Genomic DNA, 19898 nt, shown 5'->3' on the forward strand with positions numbered 1-19898 from the left:
GTGGAGGGACATTGTCACACAGGGCAATTCGCCCTTTAAACAACTTCTTTAAAGGGAGAGAAACCATCAGTAAATGAACAGGGTCCAGATCAGAAACATTCTGAGAAGTGGGTCAATAAAGCTGCTACCAAGACACCGCCTTAAAAGATTTAGAATCTCTGCCTCAGAGAGTTGTCTACAAGACTGGATATTAGGTATCAGAGGCAGAAAGAGGTCTCTATCCACTTCACTTCGCAGCCTCATGTCAATAAATGCACTCGGCAAAACAAAGAGAAAACCAAGCCGACCTGGCTTCGATGGAGATGGAGAGTAAGAGGGTTGGGGGCCAGGGGTGAGTGGGTGGGTGGAGGAAGAATCACTTAAGGTGACTGGAATGTTGGGTTCCAGCGTCCCATCAGGTCTTGGTCGAACCACTGACGTTTCTTGATTTGGGGGGGTTTCCGGAAAGCCCCTGAGCCCTAAGCAGGAGAACGTTCTTGACCTTGTTCCAGAGATGGTAATCCGAGATGGTTATCGTGGAACCAGTCCTTGAGGAAAGGTCTTAAGCATCCTACTGGGAGAATCTGCAGGGTCCTACTGACGCCAGCACACACTTGCCTTTTCTCTACAGGTAGAATGTAGGAGAGTGGCGCTCACTACTATGGTCACCTGTCCATACGTCGTTTGCCACGTATCCATGGGATACGGAAAGAAACCTGGTGGATTTTCAGAGGAGAAAGTACAAAACTGACCCCAAAGACCTCTATTATAACCTAGACGAAGTTCAGTACCATTTTTCTGATAGAATATTAATTACTTTTCCTAGAATGAACTAGCATACTTTGAGTGGAAGGTTTTGCCTATCGTTTGAACAAATGGAATGACGCTTTTTATTTTCTGCCTCGTAGTAAAACGTCCCTGGGTGGGCTTGAACCACCAACCTTTCGGTTAACAGCCGAACGCGCTAACCGATTGCGCCACAGAGACTCCTCTTGTTTTGTGTACTTAAGGATTGTCTATTTGAAGTATAAAAAGGGAATATCACGTTTGGTCCCATGTGAGTTTACTATATAACAGGTGATTCTGGGTATATTTAAATTTAAAGTTTTAACACGAAATCAATCAAGGAAAGAGGAGGAAGAGGAGAAGGGGGAGTGGGAAGCGGGGGGGGGGGGGGGGAGGGGGGAGTGCGGGGTGGAATAATAATGAACCAGGAACCATTGTGCCCACACGACCAGGAGCTGAAGCCCAGTTTCTCTTTTCTTCAAATTAGTAGAACTCCCAAGGTCACATGGAACCTTTGGACTTCGACTAACATATATGGCATTGAACTCATCAACCAAATTAGATTTGGGAAACCGAATTTTCTGCCTTTTAAACAAATATCTGTGGCTTTTTAAAAAAGTCATCCTAAAGGAATTCGTATTTAAAAACCCTTCATTACATGTTAGCTTGTAGGGTACCCTCTCCTTTTGTCTCTCCCATACTTCACTCTCTACTAGTTTCTTGGATCTGCTGAAATCTTGTACCCAATGCCCAGCTGGATTTACAGGTGCTGAACTGACCCCATTCCAAAGCCACCTCTGAGGAGAAGGGACAGAGTGCCCCCTAAGGTCTCTTCCCCCATCCCCACCCCCACACCCCAGTTCTGTGAGTCAGATTAAAGACTAGGGGTCTGCACATTAGCCTTAGTGCAAAAGAGGAATATCTATTCTTCTATCATCACCAAAAAGCAGAACTATGGATGATGGTGCTGCTAAAAAGTTTTGAGCATTGGATGAAGGGGGTGGGGGGAGCTAGAGGAAAGGAAACTGAGTCACCTGCTCAAAAGTGTGGGGAACAAGAGTACAGTTGACAGGGCAATAGGAAAAAGTAAAAGGTTTGGAACAGTGGCTATGGGGAATCAGAGAGGGAGTTAATAGAATCAAAATTAGGTCTGGGCAAGCAGAGCTTTCCCCAGGAGTGGAAATATGTTGAGGGTACCACTTCCTTCTCCAGGGAAGCAATGCACAGTATGGAAAGTGTTGGGCTGAATTTGTTGCATTAGAGTAAAAGAATCAAAAGTTAGAATCCTGCCTTTGCTTCTTTACAACCTTAGTTATCTTAGGAAAGTCAGGTAACCTTTCTGTGACTCAGTGTCTTAATTTAAATAGGAAATGGACTATATGATCCTTAAGACGACTTTCAGCTTTGAATCAATGAAGTCAACTTAATTAAACTGACATCAGGTATTAATACCAGCTTTCTGGGTCAGTTAGGTGGCACAGTGGATAGAGCAATGGCCCTAGAGCTAGATATTTACTAACTGTGTGACCCTGGGCAAGTCACTTAACCCCATTTACCTCCAGGAAAAAAAAATGCTAGTAGATCTTCAAGAACATTTTTATTCCCAAATTACTTCTCTCCTGTGGGTGAAATTTCCTCCTACTTGGCACTAACTTCTTCTCTGAATACTGATAAGTTGTTTGTTTGTTTGTTTGTTCTTTAATTATAGTACCTTAAGAAAAAAATCCCATTTAAACATATAAGTACTGGGGCACCTCTCTCTTACAGTAAGGCCTCCAGAAACAGTTCTGAAGATTCCAAAAGCTCTGTGAGTCGGCGTCTGCTCAATGCTTAGCTCACTAGCCCCTACTGATGAGCCATATCCCATCTTTTATTTGATAACTGTAAAACAAGAGAACTATTCGTGGGATCAGTAAAACATGGAAAGTCATACAAACCTTTAGAGAGAAGAATCCTAGCAGCAATGCTTGTCTCAGGAATCTTTCCCCAGTCTCAGGTTTCTCATAATCTGATGAGTCCCAGGTATTTGATTTCAGGAACTCCTGTCCCTGGCACAAATAACCAAGAAAAACCAAAACCCAGTCTTATATACAAGCCAAATGTAGAGAGAGCAGAGTTTAAAGAGTTCAGAGAAAGGATGGGAAAGTTCCATATAATCCCATACGGGAGGTTGTATCATGAGAGATGGATAGGTGTTAAGAATAAAATTATGAATTGTGGGAAGATGAGAGTGTACTAGAACTAGGATCCTAGATGCCCCACATACCTTCCATCAGGGCAAAGATATGCACTTCCCTATTAAGAGATTAAAAGAACTGCCTCTGGACTCCCCTGCCCAGTCCAGAAATTCACAGAGGGATGCCTAGAATCCTGCAGAAGTTCTGGAATAGAAACACTGGGGGAGCTGGAAGGAGAAGTATAAAGAGGAGAGGTCAGGGGGCACTGAGAGCCTTAGGATAGATCAAGCACTCCCTACCTGAGTTCAGAAGCCTCTAAACTCAGGTTAGTAGTCTCTTCTCTAAGGTCTTTCGCTGCAGGAGAGTGGTTTTGGAACTTGTGGGCACTCAGCAAAATAGCATGAAAGTCCAAGGTGGAGCCTAGGGCCAGAGCATTCCTAGAGTATAAAAAGGAAAGGCCTAGTCTGGCTTACTATTTTCAAGACCAAACAGGACCTGCCCATAACAATCAGCTGCAGATCTTGATCCAAGCAAACTCCAGCAGGAGTAGACCAAGGAAAACTGAACACCATGAGAAATACCTTGGTTTGAGAGATGCACAAAGGTATACCCTGAAGAGAATATTGACCACATAATAAGTTCAGATAAGGTCTCAGAGAAAAAACTGTATTGCCCACAGGCACCAAAAGAATACCTCAAAAACAAAGATACACAATGGAAAGGTTAGGGAGGAAAAAGTGGAAAATGGACACTTTGGGACAGAGAGTGATTCAATCAATAATTGAAAATGATATGGACCAGGAAGAAAACAAGTTGATGAGACAATAGGCAACATGAAAACAAAAACCAAAAGACTGAAAGAAAAAATGGAATAAAATCTAAGAAATCTATTATCAAAAACTATTGACCTAGAAAAATAATTTGAAAAGAGATTATTTAAGAGTTATTGGACTATCTAAAAACTATGACCAGAAAAAAGTCTGGATACCAAAGTTCGAGAGATTATAAATAAAAACTGACCAACTTTCTTAGACCCAGTAGACAAAGTGAAAAAAAAAAAAAAAGAAAGAATCCTTTGGTTACTTCCTTAAAGAAAACAAAATAAAAATTCCCAAGAACATCAAAACTCAGAGTTTGTGGATCAAGGAAAAAACACCATAAACAGCAAAAATGAGTTCAAATACCAAAAACTCTAACAAAGATTACACAAGATTTAGCAGCTACTGCTACAAAGAACTCATAAAGAAGAGGAGAGCTCGTAATATGCTATCCAAAAAAGGGAAAGAAAAACGGTTTATATCCAAGGACAACCCATCAGGCATAACCAAGTATAATCCTAGGGGAAAAAAGATCTTTAATGGAGTAGAGGGTTTCCAAAAAAAAAAAAATCCTGATAAAAGGTCAAATTGAAAAGACATTTTGAAGCAGATATTTGCTTGCTTTCAAGTGCTGAACACAATGACTTGCATATAGCAGATGCTTAATCCATGTTTTTTGATTGACTGATGGACTGATTTTCCAATAGAAAAATATAAAGGTAAAAATATTGGTTTGATTTAAAATAAATATGTGGGAATAAATTGTTTACATGTTAACAGTAAGATAAAAAAATGTCTTCTTAGAACCCTAATATCTTTAAGGATCAAAGAGAACATTTGAAATAACAGAAGGTCTGTGTGTGGTTATATTGGTTTTTAATGTTCATAGGAGAAGAAAAGAAGGAAGGGACTGGGAACTGTAATGGAGAGGAAAAAAGGCAAAGGCGAGGGAAATCACAGTTGTATAATAAAGCTGCATAAAATGAAGACTAATAGTCATATAGCAAAACACATTCAACTGTGGAAGGAAGGACTTGAAAAAGAAAATTAAAAGGAAAGAAACAGGAGTTTCCTCCTATTACGGCTTATGTCAGGTCAGTTTGTGCACTTGAAGGGACAAGTCTTGATATTTTCATAACTATGGACCTCCTTTTCCTTTCATAGTGTATTTCTGTAATCAGGCAGGTGAACTATAGAAACTTCTTTGATTTATAAATTTAGTATTGCAACATATAGTTGCTGCAGTGCTCAATCTATTAAATTAAATCTACAACATTTGGGCTCAAATTATAACACAGGGAAGATATCTTCCTCAGGGAGAATTAGACAAAGTAATAAATGAAGATGGCTTCAGATGTTTAGTAACTGTGTGACCCTGTACAAGTCACTTATCTCTGCTTGCCTCAGTTTCCTCATCTGTAAAATGGACTGGAGAAGGAAATGTCAAACCAGTCTAGCATCTTTGCCAAAAGTTCCCCGAACGGGGTCATAACTGAAATGATCGAATGACTAAAAAAAAAAAAAAATTAAACTGGGAGTGAAATCATTGTCACCTTGCTGGAGTTATAGAGTTAAACATAAATAGACCAAGACCAACCATGTCTTTAGTGGTCTTAAAAATCATGGGCAAGCTCTGAGACAAGAATTATCCCAGGAACTGGAGAAGAGAGTCAGCTGTAGAAGAAAAACCTAGTCTTCACCTTTCAGTAGCATCAGAGATTGTACAGGTTCCCAAAGGCTGAAGTAGCCCAATTGCTCACCAGGGAATGTTTTACCTACTAGTTCTTGAACTAATCTTTCCTCCTTTCCCATGAGCACCACAGGTTCTGTGATTCTATGCTGGCTAGATTCAAATTTTATCTAGGAAAGAAATAGAATAGGACCCTGAAATGTGAGAATTATGCAAATTTTAATTTGTCTCTTAGTGGTTCTACTATCACCCCCAAATTGATAGACTTCCCCCTCTTAAATCTATTCACAGACACAGATTTTTTTTTGTGGTTTTAAACAACCACACGGTTTATTAAAATACAGTTTAAAATACAGTATTAAGATTGTAAAGACATTGTTACATTAAAAAAAAAAACTACTTTTCTCATTTATTTCCTAAAACAGTCCAACTGGTAGATGGGAGGAAAAAAAAATAGTGGGATTGGGTTTTGGAATCCCCTGAGCCCAGCTCTACAAATATAACTGGAAAAAAAAATAGGGGAGAAGCATAGGTTTTGTTTCCCCCATTTATTCCCTGGGTTATCCACCTCTAGGGATAAAGAGCTGATGGAGTCTGAACACAGATTTTTTAAAACTTTCTTTTTCTTATTTGTATGGGGGTTTTTTGGTCTGTGTTTTCTTTTACAACATCTTTTGGCATGTATAACCTGTATCAAATTGCTGAGAGAGAGAGAGAGAGAGAGAGAGAGAGAGAGAGAGAGAGAGAGAGAGAGAGAACGAGAACATTTGGAATTCAAAATTAAAAAAAAAATAAGTGTCAAGTTTTGTTTTGGTTTGGTTTTTTTACACAATTTGCAAAAACAAAAAAAATCCACAAAAATAAATATTTCAAGTGCCAAAAGAAAAGAGTTGAACTCATTCAAAACAGGATCCAAATAGGGGAATACTTGAGAGCAAAAGCAATTGATATGGTGGTAGAGCAGACTGGATAGTGAGGTAGACAAAGTATGACTGGGATTTATGATGGTATTAAAGTTGCGTGAAGAATTTATGTTCACTAGTCAATGAGCTGGCTTCAGGGTAACCATAAACTGGGCTAGCTTGGTAATTTCCTCTATTTTGTTGCTGTGGCAAGATATCTAGTGAGGACATATTCCAGGACTGGTTCATATCATTGTTTGGCTGAAAAGTATGAGGCTCTAAATAAGGACTGAAATAAGTGGGAACAGCAGGTGCTTGTTGATAATAGCCATTTGGGAACCCAACTGTCTTCTGTTGTTTATGTAAATGAGAGAAGTAATCCCAGGATTGGTTGTCCCTTTCAGTTGGGTGAGTAGTAGTATTTATCGAAGAGACTTGCTGCAATGCAACATCGGGCTGGCCAACACCTTGAGTCCTACTGGGATTCACTACTGATGGGTCACAAGTCTGAAAAATAAAGAGGAGGCATCATTATTTGGTACTTTGACAGAACTCCTAATCCTCCTATGTCAATATGGAAAACTGATATGGTAACAGGGCCTGTGAATAGTAAACCTAAACAATCATTTCCATTTTCCAGATAAAGAAGCTTAGGTCAGAGGTCCTAGAAAAATTGTTTGTTTCAATTCAGCGAGCACTTGTTAAACACCATGTGCTCAGGATCCAAAGACTAAACCAGGGAATAGTTTCTCCATCAAGTAGACAGCGAGAAACAACAGATCTTAGAGAACACTAATAATTGAGGGAAATCAGGAAAGGTCTCTTGTAAGAGGTGATAATTGAACTGATCCATGAGGTTAGGGAGATAAAATTGACCAGATTGGCAAATGATTGAATGAATGTATGAGGGGAGGCACATGATATAGAGAGTAGAGAAGGCCTGGGACACTTTAAGGATAACCCATATAGGTGGTAGGAGGGGGAGCAATAAGCCAGAAAAGGACATTAAAAGGGAAGAGTCAGGCAGGAGAAGCAGCAGTAGGCACTGTCACAGAAGCTTAAGGAGAAGAGGATATCTGAGAAAGAGCACTGTCAAATCAAAGCAACCAACTAGCATTTGTCAAGCAGCTTCTGTGTCTGGCAATGTGCCAAGCACTTGGGACACAAAAAAAGGGTGAGTATTAAAAAAAAAAAAAAAAAAAGCTGTCCCTTATCTCAAGGACTTAAGATTCTAATAGGGGAGAATGGTATGCAACTAAGTATGCACAAATAAAATATTGTTGTTGTTCTGAGGTCATTTCAGTGATGTCCAAATCTTTGTGACCCCATTTGGGGATTTCTTGGCAAAGATACTAGAGTGATTTACCATTTCCTTCCCCAGCTCATTTTATAAAGGAGGAACTGAGGCAAACAGGGTTAAGTGACTTGCTCAAAGTGACATAGCTAGTAAATGTCTGAGGTCAAATTTGAACTCAGGAAGACCAAGTCCAGTGCTCTATCCATTGTGCCATACATAAGATATTCCCCAAGATAACTTGGGGATAACAAAAGGAAGGTGCAAGGATTAAGTGGTATTAGGAAAGGCTTCTTATAGAATAGGTTATAAGTGAGATTCGAAGGAAGCCAGGAGTCAGAGATGAGGATGGAGAAAATTCCAGGTGTGGCTGACAGTCAGTGAAAATTCATGGAGTCAGAAGATGGAGCTGCAAAAGTCGAATATGGGTCAGGGAGGATGAGGGTCAAGGTCCTATGTGAATAACTAGCAGAGAACACAGTGGTATTATGATCTCTGTCCCTTAGCCAGCACACTAAAGCTCAAAAGGATGTGTACCATGTTCATCATCTTTTTGGTAGTCATATCACTGAGCACTCACCGTTCTCTCCATATGGCTCTATCATTTTGACTTCATTTATTTCCTCCACTGCTTTTCAATGGAAATACCTAGTCATCCCCAAAATTCCTTTTTCTTTTCCCCTCCTCTAAAAATTCTATTTGCAAACTGTTAATTCTCAGTCCTGAGTAACTTTATTCATACCCTTCCTGTGTTCAAGCTTGAGCCCTGATAAGACTTACTGATAAAAGCAAAAAAATCAAGCTTATTTAATCTATCATAAATTCATATCAATCTCTTCTTCTCTCACCTTTAATATACCCATAATCTCATCTATGTGGGTATTCCCTCCTACTGCACAGCTATCATCCTATGTGATTTTCTACATCTTCCTATAAATCCTCCATAGAAAACTCAGGCAGTGCGCCTCAGGTCTTCATCTCCATTTAAAAAATGTCCAATTGGGACTATCAGAGGTAGTCTAGCACAATTTTCTTTCTAGAAAGAATTGTGTACCTTCTTTTTTAAGGATTGAATTTGGACTATATGGAAAATATTATGGAAAGGAAATGATTCCTTTGAAGTTCTACATACATGGTAATTCAATATATACCAGCTTAGGACTGAGCTAAGAATTCTCCTAAATTCTAAATTAACCTGCTCCTCATTAATTACCATTATCTATATATCCAAAGCCCACAGAGAACTGAAAAGTGATGATGGGTGAACATTCTAAAAATAAAAGTGGAGATCAGAAAGAATCAGTGCAGCTTCATCAAGAATGACATGCCAAATGAATTGCATTTGTTTAAAAAAAAAGGGGGGGGCTTTCCTACACCAGTGGAAAAGTTTGGAAACACTACTTACCAAGATTTTAGCAAAGAATATGATAAAGTATCTTGTATCATTCTTCTGGAAATGATAGACACATTGCTAAGACGACTAAGGATACTTGGGTAGATTCCAAACAGGCAGAATGTCCAGACACAAAGAGATCTCTACTGGAGGGGCCCAATGATCTATGCTGGACATTGTACTGTTCTTTCATTTCTCAAAGTCATTACTAAGCATGCTTTGACTTTGAAACAAAAAAAATCAAATTTGCCAATGACACAAAACTAGAACAGATCACTAACATGCATCCCTCCCAAAATTTACCTCTTATTACATTAGCTACAGGGTTGGGGAACCTGAGGCCTCAAGGCCACAGGTGGCCTTCTAGGTCTTCAAGTGTGGCCCTTTGATTGAATCCAGAATAAATCCCCTTAAGATTTGTTCCATAAAACTTGTATTCGTCAAAAGGCCACACCCATCAAGGCCACAGGTTCCCCATCCCTGCTATTGGACTGAATCTAGTAAGACAGACTTTAATAGGGATAAATATAACATCTCATATTTTGAATCAAAAGATAAAAAAAGTAGAACATGGAGTTGTCCAGCTAAAGGACAGTTGACTGGGACAAGGTCTGGACTCTTAGTAAGCTGTTAAGCTCAATCTAAGCCTGCTATAGGATATAGCATGATTTCAGGAGCAAGGTCTTAGGGCAAAGACTGAAATAAATGACATAGTAATTTGCCTTGAGGGATACCCAATTCGAAGCTAAGTATTGTCTTTTTATCCATTATTCCTCTACAGGCTCTTGTTCCTAACTGTTGGACTTCAAAATCATGCCCTGAGTGGGTACCTTCATCTATTTCCCATAACCTCAATTTTTCTCTTTTATGTGTTTTCTTCCCCCCAGTAGAAGGTAAGTTCTTTGGGGACAGGTTCTTTTTTTGTTTCCTATTTTCGTATCCCCATTATTTAGCACAAAGCTGGGCACATAGTAATTGTTTCATAAAATGTTTATTTCCTTCCCTCCTTCTACCTTCATAATATTTCTCACAAACACCCCTATACTCTTTTGACAATGCTACCACCCTGCTGTAAGTCATCATCAACTCACACCTAGAATAATGTGATAGGCTGTTGGCTATTGGTCTCCCTGCTTCAAACATCTCCCCTCTCCCGTCCATTCTTCACTAAGGGGTCCAAGTAATTTTCCTAGAATACAGATTTGACCACTTTACCCCTCTATTCAGTAAATTCTGGTAGTCTAGGATCAATACAAAATCCAATGTCTAGCTTTTTAAGTCCTTAATAACTTAGCCCCTTCCAACTTTGTCTTCTAATACTTTTCCACCCCCACCCTACGACCTCCAGCACCCCCCCCCCATACATTCTGCAATCCAGGCACACTGGTCCCCTTTCCATTCCTTGCAAAAGAGACTCCATTTTCACTGGCTGAATTCTCTCCCTCTTCATCCTTACCTCTTAGTTTCACTGGATTCCTTCAAGTCTCAGCTAAAATCCTACCTTCTGCAAGATCCAGAATTTACCAAGATCCAGTGCTACCGATACAAGATTAATGCTAGTGCCTTTTCTCCAAGATGATCTACAATTTATTTATCTATTTTTGTTTATGTTGTTTGCATGTACATACAATCATAAGCTCCTTGAGGGCATGGGCTGTTTTCGCCTTGCCTTATATCCTAAATACTGAGCACAGTGTGCCTGGCACATAGTAGGTGCTTAATAAATGCTTGTTGACTTGACAATATGGTTATGACTCATGTGTCATGAGTTGAAGGGGACATTGGTATACCATCAGCATCTCATATGTGCTTTTCTCCCATGGACCATGCTTCTTTCCCAACCCTGGCTTCCTCACCCCAAAACTTCCGACTTCTGAGTTTCATTACATGCTTATTCTCCAGAATCTAGTGTATGGCTGAAAATGGTGTAGGTGGGTCTGAAGCAGGGCATCCAGGTAGGAAGGAGTAGGACATTGTAGTAGAGAGACATTGCAATGGTCCAGATAAGAGGGGAGGAGAGTCTGAAACAGGAAAAAGGTAATGTAAGTGGAAAGAAGGAGATGGATACGAGATGCTATTAATTAGATGCAGAAGTATAAGTATTTGGCACCTAATTAGATATGGGAGATAAGGATGAAAGAGGAGTCAAAGATGATCCCAAGAAACCATCAGGCTATGTCTTTCTTGAGTAATGCCTGAGGAATATCCTTACCTTCGATGACTGAAATTGGTGGACTAAACCATTCTTTTCTTTTTTCTTCTTCATTCTCATGTTCTGGAACCATTTTCTCACCTGTCAAAAAAAGTGCAAGGGCAGAGATTTTTTTTTTTTAAATAAAAGGTGACAGAAAAGGATAAGCAAGGTCACAGGATCAAAGAGGATGGCCAAAATAAGGTAGTTATAATCAGGCAAAATACATATTCTTCTAATATATATTTTAAAAAACATACATTTTGCTGAGACATATCCCAAAGAAGAAAAATATTAAATCACAAGCCTCAAAAAATTTCCAGAGATCAACTAAACCTATACATTTGTGGGACAAATTTTTTTCTGTAAAGCATTGAAATGTGACAAGGAAGGAAGAGAGAAGTGGGAGATAAAGTGTAAGAAGAAAAAAATTCTTTAATGTCAAAGTGAACTATGTTGAAGGAAAAGGTAGATAACCTTTGCTATAATAACAAATGAAATGAAGAACAGAGGTGCATGAATCGCTTCTATAATGGGACCTTAGGAACTATGATGGTAACTCAGGTTAAGAGCCTAAGAGGCAAGGGAGTAGGCAGGTGTTTAGGGGTAAAATGCAAATAAGACAATCTAAGAAAGGCAGAAGGCAAAGAAGTAAGAGAAGACATGATTGTATCCAAGTCTTAGCTCCCATCCTGGTATAGGAATCTTACGTCCTGAAAAGAACCTTTGGGAACAATGTCTAGTCCCCTCATTTTCAGCTGAGCAAAGGAAAAGTCCAGTACAAAATCCAGTCATGGAGATAGGACTAGAACCTATATCTCTGGGCAACCAGACCAACGTTCTCTCTACTGCCCCCATACTATGTTACCAAGGGACACCGGTAGGTCTTGTCCTGTGATGCTCTCCAAGAAGAAACCCTTTAACATCTCTCAGTTTAAAACCAAGCCAAAGCAAACCTGGCATACCTTCTTACTCATTGCAAAACTTTGCACCTTGAGCCTTTAATGTCCCCTGCTCACCTGACGGCGGGTGATCCCCAGTCTTCTAGATATGTATCCTATCTGTGGGGAATCAAGATATACAGTCTGATTGAAATGCTTGTGCAATTCCTGAAGTTGTTCTTCGCTGTAGGTTGTCCTCTTCCTGACTTTATTTTCCTTATTGGAACCATTATTCAAGGACTTGGACTTGGGTTCCACTGTTGAGCTTCCCGTGAGTCTGTTGGTATCACTAAATTCCGAAGGGCCTGAAACAGGAAAAGATCAACAAAATAAAATTGTCTGAAGTCAGCCTTCCAGCTACTTTCCCCAAAACTAGTTGAATATCTGTACTGGGGAGATTTAATCACCATTGAAAGTGCCTCTGGAAGGGCAAAAAGGAAACCTTATCACTGAATGCCAATAAAGACATACTTACTAGGAAGCCTTAGGAAATCAGGTGGGGGAAACGTTTGTAGTGTTCAAATAGATAAAATGAACTAATATTTGCATGCATTTGATTAATAAAGTTTGATTTCTAGTATTAGTAAGTGTCATGTCATTAGTGTTTCTGTCGCACTAGTTTGTTAAGTAAAGATAAATTAGTTTTTCATATCTAACAGGTGTATCATGTATAACAACAATCACACTGAATGCCCTGCACCTGTATTAGTCACCCTCTGGCAGATCCGACCTATGAGTGCACGGTAAAGAAGATAACCCAAAAAGAACACTGCAGGAGTCTTGTGACTTTTCTTCTAGCCAGAAATATTAACCCGTTCTTATTGAGTCCAGGTTCAAATCTTTCATGGGGATCATACTTGCCTAGCTTAGCTTGAGAGGAGGCAAAGTGAACTTGAAATCAGGAAGTCCTGGCTTCCAATTATGACTCAGAAGGTTACTAGCTGTGTGACCCTGGTCAAGTCACGGAACTTTCTTGGCTATAAGAAAAGGAGATGGTAAAAACTGTATCACAGGATATTTTGAATAGTAAGTGAGACTTTGCAAACCTGAAAGCATTATTTAAATGTTTCTGTTCCTGGATTAGGGAATTTAACCCATTATAGAGGATAGGAACTTTAGCTTCAGGACTCTGCATCTGATAACTTTTTTTTAAAGAATTGATATTGACATGGAGATGGAGGGGGAGGTCTAGACCTGTGACTTCATCCATATTGGAGGGAGGACTCCTGTTGTATAAATACCCTTCACAGATGAAGATAGCCACCTTATCTATAACTTCAGAATTTTAGAAAAGTGTCTGGGGCATTGAGAGGTTCAACTTTGGTCATATGGATAACACATGTCAGCAGTAAGACCTGAACCTAGTTCTTCCTAATCCAAGGCTGCCCTCTGCTATGTGTTATACCATATTGCCCTTTTTTAATGACAGAAAACACTATGTAAAATATTTTGCATATATTTATAGATTTGAATATTGTTCCTTGTGTGATGGGAGCAATAATTCAACCCTTCTCTCTTTCTCCCCCTTCATAAAGGTTAGAATGGTTTTTTCTTTAAAACTATTGAGACATTCCTTGAGATTTAGTTGGCTCTGGGGACCAAGGATTCAGATTGTTGACATTTCCTCATTATCTGTAAGCCACATAAGGACTGGGGGTGGGGGAGGAAGGGAAGAGATAGAGGGAGGGAGGGAGGGAGGGAAGAAAGAGAAGGTTTTAGAACTTTAGGCAGTGAGTCATGATGGGTAACATAAACAAGAGAATTACATTCACCTGAATCAACATGAGGTGACCTCACTGCCTATCTTGAATATCCTTTTCCTGCCGTGGCTAAGTAAATCTCCTTTTGTTAACTGTAGAAAGACTCACGAATGCTTTGATTTGTTCCAGTATGGAATCTAAATTAGCAGAGGACCAGCATGTTGAAGTGGGGGATGGGTGGTGCAGAGGAAAGTGAGCCAATAATGCCTTCATGCTTCCAATGGTGCTGTTGGTGATACCTCTAGAAAATGATGATTCCTTCCTCTGAAGCATGGTCCCAACTCTGGGGGAAAAAGAGACTAAACTGCCTATGGCCATTCATCAAGAAGGGGAAAAGAGAGTAAGAATTATGTCCTGAAGCTAATTGTGGCAAACTATGTTCTAGGCCCTTCCTCTTTGTTGGGCTCAAATTTGGTGATGTAAGCCTCCAAATTCTACTAGCGGATCTCTTCAGAACTCAATTTGCTTACATTTCTGATGGCTCCTTCTGTCATCTTTGGGATCCAAGTCAAACCTGCTAATGGTAAGGGTCCCTAGGCCTCCTTCTCTTCCCCTTCTTTGCTATTGAACTTGGTGATCTCATCAATTTCCATGGATTCAATGATCACTTCTATGCTGATCATTTTCAAATCTACCTATCCAACCCTTAACCTCTTTTTACTTCCAGTCTTGCATCTCCAACTACCATCAAAATATCTCAAACTAAATGTCCTGTACCTGAACTTCAATTCAACACGTCTACAGCCTCTAAGTATGAATTCTTTTAAAGAAGTGACTTGCCCAGAGTCACACAGCTAGGAAGTGTCTGGGGTCAAATTGGAATTCGGGTTTTCCTGATTCCAGGGTCAGCGTTCTATCCATTGCCCCCCAGATATAAATTGTTAACTCCTCATATTCTCATTCTCATTCTCTCTCTCTCTCTCTCTCTCTCTCTCTCTCTCTCTCTCTCTCTCTCTCTCTCTCTCTCTCATTGTTATTACAATAGCCTGCTTCTTAGTCACCCTTTTACTAGTGTCTTTCCCTTCCAATCTAGCCTCCACTCAGCTGCCAAAGTGATTTTCCTACAGCTCAGGTCTGACTGATGCAGATACAAATAGTGCCCTAAGGGTTAAAAATAATATTAAGGGTTGCTTTTCCAGTACTTTGTGAAGCCCCTAGTTTATTCTGTAACCCGAGGCACCTTAAAATCTCTTCCCCTTATCTTAAAATGCCATAAAATTTCCCCTTTATGTTGAACCATAAAATTCCTTGTTTCCCCCCATTCTGGGTTATAAAATTTCCCCGGTCTCCCTTATCTTGTGTTTCCTATTCTGTCCCTCATATTCAACCCCATAAAAACCTCTAAAACTACATCATCATTCTGAAACTTCTATAACTATAACTCCCCCAAATATCTCAAGCTTACTTAGCTTTCTTGCTAAGGAGGCCTGTGATGCCTTTTCACATAAAATAAAAAGCTTCCATTGACCAAAAGAGACGGTCTAAGTGAATTCTTTCACACCTGAACCAGCTGTCCTAACCCTAAACCTCATCATGTCCACATCAACCTCCTCTCCTCCTCCGGTTCTCTATCACCTCCAAGATCAAATAGAAAGTCCTCTCATTGAAAACTCTTCATCTTCTCCCCATTACCTTTCTATCTTCTCACATATTCCCAGCATTGACTTTCCTCCTCCACATTGGTCTGGGAAGCTCTTCCAATTGAATCCAATCCAACATTTATTAAGTACTTACTAAGTGCTAAGTGCTAGACATACAATTATTCGAAACAAAGACAATCTGTGCCCTCAGGGAGCTTATAACCTAATCAAGGAAAACAATCCACAAGAAGGTGGCAGGAAAGGTAGGGAGGGGTAGGCAGAGAGCACCAAGCTTAATTGGGGTAGTTCTTCTCACAAAGACTTCTTTTCCCTACTATATGAAAAACTCTCCTCCTCTCTATTCATCAGTTTCCCTGGCTCCAGGTAAAATCCTATAGGAACCTTTCCTGATCCTCTTTTATTCTACTGCTTTTCTTTTGATTATTATTGCCAAATTAGTTGTTTGACCTTTCTTTGTATCATGCATAGTGTCTGGCAGAGAGTAGGTACCTAATAATTATTTATTGATTGAAGCATCCTTTAAGTTCTAGCAGAAGGATTTATCTTTAGGAGGCATTCAGTAGACAGGTGTTGAGTGAACACATTACAAAATATAGCTTAGATCTAGCTACTCCCTCTTGTCTCAAGTGAGGCATTTCCCAAGATCATACACTTATGGATACATTACAGTCTAATAAACCACCTTCTTACCTCTGTTATCCTCGCCCTTCTTACTATTCCTCCACTGGTAGATAGTGGGGAAATAGTATGTCTTCAGGGAAAAGTGAATAGAGTGCCTGGGCCTGGAGTCAGGAAGACTCTCTACCTGAGTTCAAATCTGGTCTCAGACCAGTTTTTTAGCTGTGTGACCTTGGGCAAATCACTTAAATTTGTTTGCCTCAGTTTTCTCATCTGTAAAATGAACTGGAGAAGAAAATGGCAAATCATTCTAGGATCTTTGCCAAGAAAACCCCAAGTGGAGTTACAAAGAGTTGGACAGAGTAAAAAAAAAGAAATGACTGAACAAATTAAGTTAGCAGAGGGTTCCACCTATCTCCCTTTGTTCATCTCTATGTAAGTGTTCATCCTTCATTGCAGAAGACAACCGTGCCATCAGAGAAATAATGACATGACTTGCACTTGACTTTATTTTGAGTGAGGGAGGGCTGTGCAGGTCACCAGCCTCACTTCTCCTCCAGAGCCTAAATCCAGTGACCAGACAGATATTCATCAGGATGACTGGAGTTGACCCAGAATGATGCAATTGGGGTTAAGTGACTTGCCCAAGGTCACACAGTGAGTATCAAGTGTCTGAGGTGAGATTTGAACTCAGATCCTCCTGACTCCTGCAGTGGTGCTCTATCCACTGCACCACCTAGCTGCCCCTGTTCATCTCTAAGTCTTTAGGTGGAGGCCCAAAGGTGTTTGCCTTAAACAATTTAGGAAATGTCTCAAGTAATATGTAATTATTTAATTGCAATTTTAATTGTATTACGTTGAATGACCTGGAAGGAAGTTCAGGCGGTGATGTGCTGGAACCTCAGGGAATCAAATATTAAATTGTTCATTTACACTGAAAATCACTTAATATCATTTTTTTGGACTTTAATAAGGGCCAGAACCTGAATTAATCAAACAGCTTCTTTGTTCTCTGAGTAAACTCAGAGAATACTTCTTCTTATGTCAACAAAGCCAGATGGGGCTGACTTAAGTCCATTTTTTTTTCTTCTGTTTACGGATGTGACCCTTAACCCAAGACACTTTCTTGAGTAATGGGACTTTTTCCGTCTATTAATATTTCGTGGTCATATACTATGTTATGGCATGTTAATGGTAAAGAAAACACAGATATTGTGGGTCACGGTTTCAATTGACACTTTGTCAACTCTTATTGTATTTACCACCTTTTCAATTAAGAAAATTCCTTTCTCATGGTATAGTTAAACACATATAGAGACCATAAATCTGAGGGACACAGACATCCTGGGATTGTACTAAAATAGATTTAAGCCTGCTCATTCTTGTATCAATCAGTCAGAACTTAGATTTTGACTCCTTGTACAACTTTGCCAGCTTAGACTAGCTTTAAGGGAATAAACTATATGGATTAACATATTGCCTAGCCTGTTTGCCTCCTTTAACCAAATTTAAAGGTCAACAACACCAAGAAAATTGGGAAATGCTACAAATCGGGTCTTGATTTGTCATTTTGTTTATTGTCTACACTTAAGAAAGTGATGGAGAACAAGTTAATAATGTGGAGGAATCTTAAAAATATACTCTATATATTTACTTTTTTTTTCTTTTTTTAATAAAGACTCTTGTTAAGCATTTACCACCCTCTTCTGTCTTAGAGAGGTCTAGTCCGACTTACTTAGTTTATAAATGAGAAAAAAATTAAGTCTAGGGAACAGAAGGGACTTGCCCAAAATCCAAAAGCTAGGGAGTGGGCAAAGCTGAGACTGGAATTCAGGTCCCCTGGCTCCAGATCTAGCATCTTCTGAAGTCCCTACCTCTCCCAATTTAATGAATTTATTTAACACCTTCTATGTGCAAATCTCAAGGTATATAAATACAAACACAATAATCTTTCTGAATGGAGCTCACATGAGGTGGGAGGTGGGGAGGAGCAGCAGCTACAGGCTGAGGGAATAAAGCACCTGGAATCTGGAAGCCTCAAGTTCAAATCCAGCCTCAGATACTAACTTCATGACCTTAGGTGAACCATGTAACCTCTATCTGCCTCAGTTTTCTCAATGGAGAAACTACCTTAATAAGGATAATAAAAGCACCTACCTTCCAAGGTTGTAAGAAACAAATGAGATATTTGTAAAGTGCTTAGAATAGTGCCTGGCAAATAGTGGGAACCACATAATTAATATTAATAATTTCATTCTCTAACGCAGGAGTCTTTTTATAAACTGCAAAGTTCCTAAGAATTCTCTGGGCCAGTTGGGCTCAGGCAGTTAGACAAGCAGCCAGGGCCTCTACTGCTAACAGCTTGGGTGGAAGAGAGAGAGAGAAAATATAATTCCTTCCCCAGAAGGGTTTTTATTTCCTTGAGCAACCAACTCACCATCAGGTTCTGATATCAGCCCTAGACTGGCTTGTGTGATCACAGCAGGGGAGACCCCTCCCCTTCACATGGGCTCCAGTCTGCTCTACTCCAACTTCAGTTTGCACTGGCCTTCTAGAGTTCCAGGATCTTCCTTTCAAATTATATTATCCCTGTCAAACTCTGCAAATAAATGCCCATAGAAGTCATATCAAAAAATCTTCTTTATTCCATCAGAGATGGAAAACTAGATATGACAGCTAAGTTTTCCTCTAGTACCAAGGACAAGCCTTGATGCATATAATCATAGGTAGACAAAAAACCAGGCAGTATGGAGCAGTCATAACAATGAGACAAGTTTGTCTGGTGGAAATGACCTGAAAGTGGTTCCTGAAGGTGCTTATCTTGAGTTCAGGGACCACCCGAGGCTGGCTGTACTTTAGCTGTAAGGTCTAAAGGATAAGTACAAAGGATTGTTATGCCAAGCTCAGGGCCTTGGCTCTGGAAAACAGTGTCTCCTAATAGTAAAAAGAGAGAGGTGGTCTTGGCATGAGGGTTCTGACATCCCACACTTAGGTCCTTACTAGCTAAAAAATCAAGAGGTGCTTACCTGAATCTGAAAGAGAGACCTTGGGGCAGTCCATAGTTTCCACAGGGAATTATAATCTTCTTTAATCTTCGCTGAGGTTGAGCCAGGAGGTGAAATGAAATGAGCTGAGCTGAGCTGAGCTGAGCTGAGCTGAGCTGAGCTGAGCTGAGCTGAGCTGAGCTGAGCTGGAGTATGCTGAGCCGAACTAAGCCAAACCAAAGAGGAAGGGCAAGTGAGGGGTGGTATCTGGGATCCTTCTATAAGTACCCATGCTCAATTTTTTCAATCAAGGGAGAAAAAAGGAAGTAATTAAGTGGAAATGGGCGGGGCAAAGAGCAAAACAAGCTCCTGAATACTACAGATTAAGTGTGAACCTCTATTTTCTTTCCTTCTTAATGTCTTCAGGCCATACTAGACATTTTTATTTTTGTTTTTTTAAAGTTTTTCTTATAAGGCCACCTTATGATGGAGAATCCGTCAAAAATCCAGGTGGAGAAGCTTGTAGAAAATCCTGACCCTAATAATCACCAGATATGTGAACCTGGGCAAGCTACTTAATGTCTAAGGGGCACCCTCCCTAAGACTATGACTTGGAGAAAAGATGTCAGCCTGGTCCAGGAGTTCGATGTACAATTTCCTAACCCTATCTTTTAACAAAAGGGTGAAATGAAATTGAAGGGCAGCATGTAGGCTGAGATTACATACAAAACAGAGACTTCATTCATACATACCTACATGCCTGT

The 19898-nt window shown here is 39.8% G+C and overlaps 1 protein-coding gene and 1 non-coding gene across 2 annotated transcripts; both read right to left on the reverse strand.

Annotated features, from left to right (window-relative positions):
* Positions 1-892: 892 nt before the first annotated feature.
* TRNAN-GUU (transfer RNA asparagine (anticodon GUU)) lies at positions 893-966 on the reverse strand. Its single transcript has one exon. It is a non-coding gene; the product is annotated as a tRNA-Asn (tRNA).
* Positions 967-5776: 4810 nt separating this feature from the next.
* On the reverse strand, positions 5777-19560 carry LOC140499514 (uncharacterized). The gene is made up of 4 exons (XM_072601014.1): positions 19177-19560; positions 12250-12476; positions 11252-11332; positions 5777-6859 (listed from the first exon to the last, which is right to left on the reverse strand). The coding sequence occupies exons 1-4, from the start codon at positions 19208-19210 to the stop codon at positions 6461-6463; spliced, it is 741 nt and encodes a 246-aa protein (XP_072457115.1). The 5' UTR covers positions 19211-19560; the 3' UTR covers positions 5777-6460.
* Between the last annotated feature and the right edge of the window lie 338 nt (positions 19561-19898).

The sequence above is a fragment of the Notamacropus eugenii genome, chromosome 4 (assembly GCF_028372415.1).
Source record: "Notamacropus eugenii isolate mMacEug1 chromosome 4, mMacEug1.pri_v2, whole genome shotgun sequence".
Classification (NCBI taxonomy): Eukaryota; Metazoa; Chordata; class Mammalia; order Diprotodontia; family Macropodidae; genus Notamacropus; species Notamacropus eugenii.